This window comes from Acartia tonsa, chromosome 3 (assembly GCF_053477335.1).
Source record: "Acartia tonsa isolate MP-2025a chromosome 3, ASM5347733v1, whole genome shotgun sequence".
NCBI lineage: Eukaryota > Metazoa > Arthropoda > Copepoda > Calanoida > Acartiidae > Acartia > Acartia tonsa.
The window spans coordinates 24,121,301-24,127,300 of NC_137262.1; the positions used below are offsets into that span (position 1 = coordinate 24,121,301).

Consider the following 6,000-nt stretch of genomic DNA (forward strand, 5'->3'; position numbering starts at 1 on the left):
TTGCTAAGTCTACTAAGACTGCTTAAGCTTACATCAACCCATTTTTCATCTTAGATTGGTTCCACAAAATAATAAAACTTTATACTTCAAATTTTGCCTACTGCTTGATATATTTTTTTGGCTTAGATCACAATTTAAGCTCATTGATTTTTGCCTTTTCTATTAAACAAAAAATAATTGAAGGAATAACACTGTAAACCTCTTAGGAAAAGCCCCTTGACGCTATAGAATTTTTATTTTGAAAAACTGATATTTTGATTCACCACTTTTTTTCATTCCCTGGTAACAGAATTGCACTATTTCTTATCTGAAAAAAACCTAAATTGACGGAGAGAAAAATTGCACCGAATTTGCCTGGAAATTGGCAAAATTTCTGGTAGTAAAGTGTTCACATAAGGCTGCAGAAATGATTATTTATAGAATTATAGTGTCAATGTTTCATTTCGACTATATGCTCTATTAATAAGGGATATAAAGGAATAAAACAATAGCCAATAAATTGATGTACATCCCCAATGATGAAACACAAAAAATCTGTAGATTAAAGTTAGTGATTGAAACACTTAACTTAATAAACCAACCATTGTAAATTCACTTATTCCCTGGAGTTGGTAAGCTAACGAATAAAAATACGTTATTATAGAACATTGGGGACTAATGTAATAAACAACCCATTGTCCCCTTTCTCTCTGTCTATTATAGCCATGGCTGACATGCCGTTATCATTACTTAATTTGAACATTATGATAATATAAAAAAACTAAATAGTTATTTGTTTTTTTTCTTAGCAATTTAAGAAATTTAACTGGTTTAAATATTCACCAGATTTGTAGAATATCTTTGCAGTAGATTCATCAAGTCTGTAGAATAAAGTAGATTTCACACAGGGCTGGAAAGGAATAAGAGCTAAAGTGTAAAAACGACAGAAAATAATGAAAAAAGATTTTGAGAGATAATGCTGTGGGTGATTTACCTATATAACCACTTCCCGTTAGTTTCTTCTAAATTTCCAATCTCGAAAAAAAATCAGTCAATTTCAATTCAAATCTAATGACCACTAAAATAATGTTATTTGTTACACAATACTAGCAAAATTTCTTGTAATTTTGTACATTTAAACTATAAATGAAGATGGTTAGTCAATCCTCCCAAGCAAGGTTGCCAAAGAGGGGGGGGGGGGGAGGGTAAAATCACCCCTCAACAAATTTACTCCCTAGATGGGGATGCCTTAAAAAAATCAAAACCCATCATAATAAAAGATGTAAACACTCATTTTAAAGTGTACAGGAATGAAAAACATTTATTAAATTAAATTTTTTTCTCATCAAAAGATAAAATCCTTTCACACCTGAAACTGCAATGAATGTATAATACATTTACACACATCCATTGTAAAACTAAATTACATGTTTAATCAGGGGTGAACTATAATTTCCACACAAAAACAAGTTTAAAAGAATAGCCAAAATTTAAAAAAATAAGTATAATTATATTTAATATTGTTGGAATCATTAAGTCTAAAAAGCAAAAAAATACATAAATGTATAAAACTAAAGATTAAACATCCATTTATCATGATAGTTTTATATCATTTTAGCCGTAATAAACATTTAAATAATCGCAAAATGTTATTGGTTTTTTTATGGCAAATTTTGATATTAAGCAATTTTGATCTACTGCAGTTCACGGTAAAAGTATTGCTGGTAAGCAATATTTCCAAAAATCTATGAATTTTAAAGGCTGCTAGCTGCCAAACGGCTGAACGTACAGATCATGCCCGCACACTGTTTTAAGCGGCACAAGAAGGCCTACAAATAATCTGGAATAGCCATAAATCAATAATTATCTCGCAGTGCAGAGATCCAGCAATTTAAATTTGAAAGCCTTTATAGACCTAATAATTTGACACTGAGATTGACATTCTGATGCTTTGAGATTAAGATAATTATCGTTTTGAAGCTTGTTTTGATTAATTTTGGCGGTACTATCACCTTAAGCTGTTGATATGAGTTTACGGAAGCAATATCACACCAAAATTACATGCTTAATCAGTCAGTGTGTCTATAACACATATATGTAATGTATATTGTGCAAGATAAGTGCAAATTTAACCTTCAACATTTATGCAATTGTGTATCAGGGATCAGATAGCTATTTATACAATAGATGAAAAGCCAAGACTAAAATAGATTTAATTAGAAACAAAATTTCACTTCTTTTACTTATTTGCGAAATAGTCAAAACCTATAGCCCTAGTCAAACATCAAGCATATCTTGTTAACCATATTGTTTAGTAGTTACCGAGATTTTGCAATACATACATAATACCCTTGCAGACACATACATTCAGCTACTTTATCATATTGTATTATAATTTACAAGTGGCTGCTCCACTAGCATCTAGAGGCTCCCTATTTTAAGATTGAAGAAAAAATAACCTAAAATCATTCTAAGACTTAAATATAAAAATTGAAACATGCTAAAACCATATCTGGAACTATCTAAAGCTTTCCTAAAAAGGAGAACTCAATCAGTTTATTAGTTTTTGAAATATCAAGCTTGGGTCAGTAAAACCTTACTACTTTATAAAATAGAATAATATTTTAGGTCCAAGTAACAATACAGGATCAACAAGTCTAAGTCAACAACAACAACAGAATGGCTACGCGCATCCTTATTCCGTTCAGGTATGTTCCTTGTTTTTTTTTATGCTGACGCGAAACAATTCTTTAATATATTGAGGATGTGTGTCTGTCCATATTATGTTATGTGAAAAATATGAATATTTTTTGTTTGGTAGTTAAATTTTAGCTCAAAAATTAGTATGCCTATTTTTTATGTCAAAAATATTTTGTAAATAAAGTAGTATTTTACAGTTTTAAAACATTACAAAAAACATTTGATGAAAAAGTTGAATAAAAGGAAACTAAATAACTCCTCAACCCTCATTGAGAGATTTATTGCCATTTTTGGGTTTTTTAAAATGTAAAAATTATACTCTTAATTTCAGGTAAATCAAGGAGGACATCACTTGTTACTTGGACAGAACAGAACATACACAAACATGTACTCCAGCAGTACACAGGGATCTTCACTGCAGATGGTCTAAATTAGTACAAGAATATTCAGATGGTCTAAATTAGTACAAGAATATACATAGACAGTTATATATCAAATCAAGTGTTATACACTTATAAAGTTATACAATATTAATGTATTTTTCAGTGAACATAATTTTAAAAAACTTCAAGTGAAGAAAAAGAAAATTGTTAAATCTAACTATGCTAATATGTGAAAAAAGTACAAAAAAATATGTACATAATTAGTATCTTAGAACATAAAATTTATATGTATTTAATTATAAAAATTAGTCAACTAATAGCTAGTTATGATAAGAGTGAAATTAATTATAAAACTGGGCAAACAAAGTGCATGTTATTGTACTTTATAGAGCACTTAGTACACAATTTTTTAACAAACTTTAGAAAAGAAAATTCTAGAGTTTTAATAAAAAGAATAAATATATTATTTTGTGAAATAAAATTGTGGCGAATCCTCTTTTGTTTTTATTAGGAGGGCTACAAAAACGGCAGAAAAAAATTATACAAGAAAAAAGGTTAAAGTATAATAGCAAAAATCTTCATAAAATATTTTAAATTTATATTTTCAACAAATAAAGAATAAATCCTTTCTGGATCTTTTCAGTTTTTTTGAAAGTAATATATCTTAAAAAGTATCATACATTTTGTAGCACTGCTAGTTTGCCAAAGGGGGGCCTACCTTATTAAGTTGTGAAAATATAAAATGTTCTGAAAATGAGATTATTGAGAAAAAAAATGGTGGGATTAAATACAGGGATAAAGGTAACAATAATTAGTCTCAAAGCAAATCAAATTTTTACGTATTTAAAATCTTATATTTTTTTTATAAAATATGCATAAATAGTAAAGTGTCGATTATTGGGTGAGTTTTTATCGCCGCCATTGCTGATTCATTTTAAATGATTTATATGCCTCAACAAACATTTAAATTTAGATTTATAGACCAATTACTTTTACCTTTATTCCTTACAAATAAAACTATCTTTGTGTGTAGCTCGAAGCCTTTGCTAACAAGCCCCAAACTGTCAAAATTAACAAGCTTCGCGGATTTTACAAGAGAGGGGGCTTCGGACAATACCTTTTAATACCAGATTTAGTCTTATTTTCTCTTTTTTCTTATTTGAGAAAATTGTCTCAACTTTTTTTTTTATAATAGTAATAAGTAGAATTTTGTTTAGTAGCGTAGCTACTCTATAGATAAGATATGCCAGTTTTCTACCAATTAAAAGCGATTCCGTCGCCTTCATGTCAGGTGTTTTCTTAAATTTTCTAAAAACTAAAAATAAAAAAAACTCAATGTTGCACTATCCATAAACATAATTGTCCTTGTTTCTTAAAAATAAATGCTTCATGTGGTTGTATTACAAATAATAATCTATTATTTTCCAGTGTCTCAAAGTTATTATGTAAAATGGCTGATTTTATTAACTTATAGCATCGAATCTACTTATTGATGTGTGTATTTTATATGCTAATATAATTTATCATAGTCTTTTTTAAGCTTATTGTAGTCAAGCACAGAAAAACCACCTTTCTAAACAAAAGTTTAATGGCATATTTTTTTACTTTTACTTTTTTGATCATACCTTGTTAAGCTTAGTACTTAGTAATGACGTTAAATCATGACTATAACATTTAAATAGTCATGGAAGATATCTTTTTGCCGTCTGGCGTTAATAATATTAAAGCACTAGATAGTAGAATTTGACAAGGTATTCGATCAGGCAAAAAAATTACAACTTAAAATGAAAAAAAAATCTTCTAATATTTTGTGTTTGAAAGGGTAAAAAAGCTGCATTACTATGGCTGTGAAATATTTTACCAGTAGTTGTGTATATTGTAACTTATTAATTGTATATTATCTAATAATTTTCAATAATATAAGTGTTACTGTATCCATTAGGAAAATTATTATATCAACACTAAAAAAACTGCCTATTAATACGTATCTAACTATTTTCTAAAATTAAAAAAAAAAGTTAAAATTTTCCCATGTTTCATTGACTAGAATATATGCCATAGCGTTTTTTCAAAAAAGTCCATTTATTTCAATATGTATAAGTAGAATTTTTATTAACAAAAAGTCTTATTTAATAGGCATTCCATAAAAATATAATTTCTATAGAACAATTTTCGTGTATATGTATAGGTTAAAAACTAGGATTTTTAGACTTTAATCATATCACTTTGATGTAGCTTCTTAATCATATGCAAATTTTTTTTCTATCAAGCCGGATAAAGGAATGAATAATTTTGAAAATAATTAGAAAAAAACTGACTTGATAAATTTTTTTAGTAAGTGTTCTTTATTTTCAAAAAGCAAACTAACATAATTATATAAAAAAATGTAAAAAATATCAAAATAGTCATGTATATAAAAAAAACACTGTAAATTATGTTAGATTACTTTTGAGATTAATATTTATCTTATATTTAATACATAATATGATAACTAATAATTAATAAATTTTGATGTGTAGAAATTTTTTCATGTTTACTTTTAGAAGCTTCTCTATAATTTTCTTGTCCGTTAGTCTAATAAAAGTTTGTCACAGGATCGACAAATGAAAAAATTAAAGAAAAATAATAAATAATGAACAAGCAGGGAAACTCTTTATTGTGCCTATAAAAAAGGGGTGCATTTAAAACAATGGTGTCATAATAGACCATTATTCTAATACGACGTCATTCGGGATTTTTCGGCCAAAAGTTTTGAATTTATCCCCCTTTTTAATAGGCACTATAGAGAGCTTCACAAGCAAGAAAACGACGACAAAGCACATAAATAAAAAAAGTTTACCTAAAACGCAAAAACAGACGTGAATGTTTATGTGTGGACAAATTTTATAATATAATATTAGGTTTCAGCCAGGGAATTATTCAAAAAATATTTCAGAAC

General features: G+C 27.7%; 1 protein-coding gene across 1 annotated transcript in view; it reads left to right on the forward strand.

Moving 5' to 3' along the window:
- Window positions 1-5,584, forward strand: part of LOC145313700 (inactive tyrosine-protein kinase transmembrane receptor ROR1-like) — a 63,997-nt gene extending 58,413 nt beyond the window's left edge. Inside the window, exons 21-22 of the mRNA XM_080153250.1 lie at window positions 2,608-2,687; window positions 3,011-5,584. Coding sequence (XP_080009376.1) covers window positions 2,608-2,687; window positions 3,011-3,109 — 179 coding nt within the window. The 3' untranslated portion in view covers window positions 3,110-5,584. The remainder of the gene's footprint in view (window positions 1-2,607; window positions 2,688-3,010) is intronic.
- The last annotated feature ends 416 nt before the right edge of the window (window positions 5,585-6,000 follow it).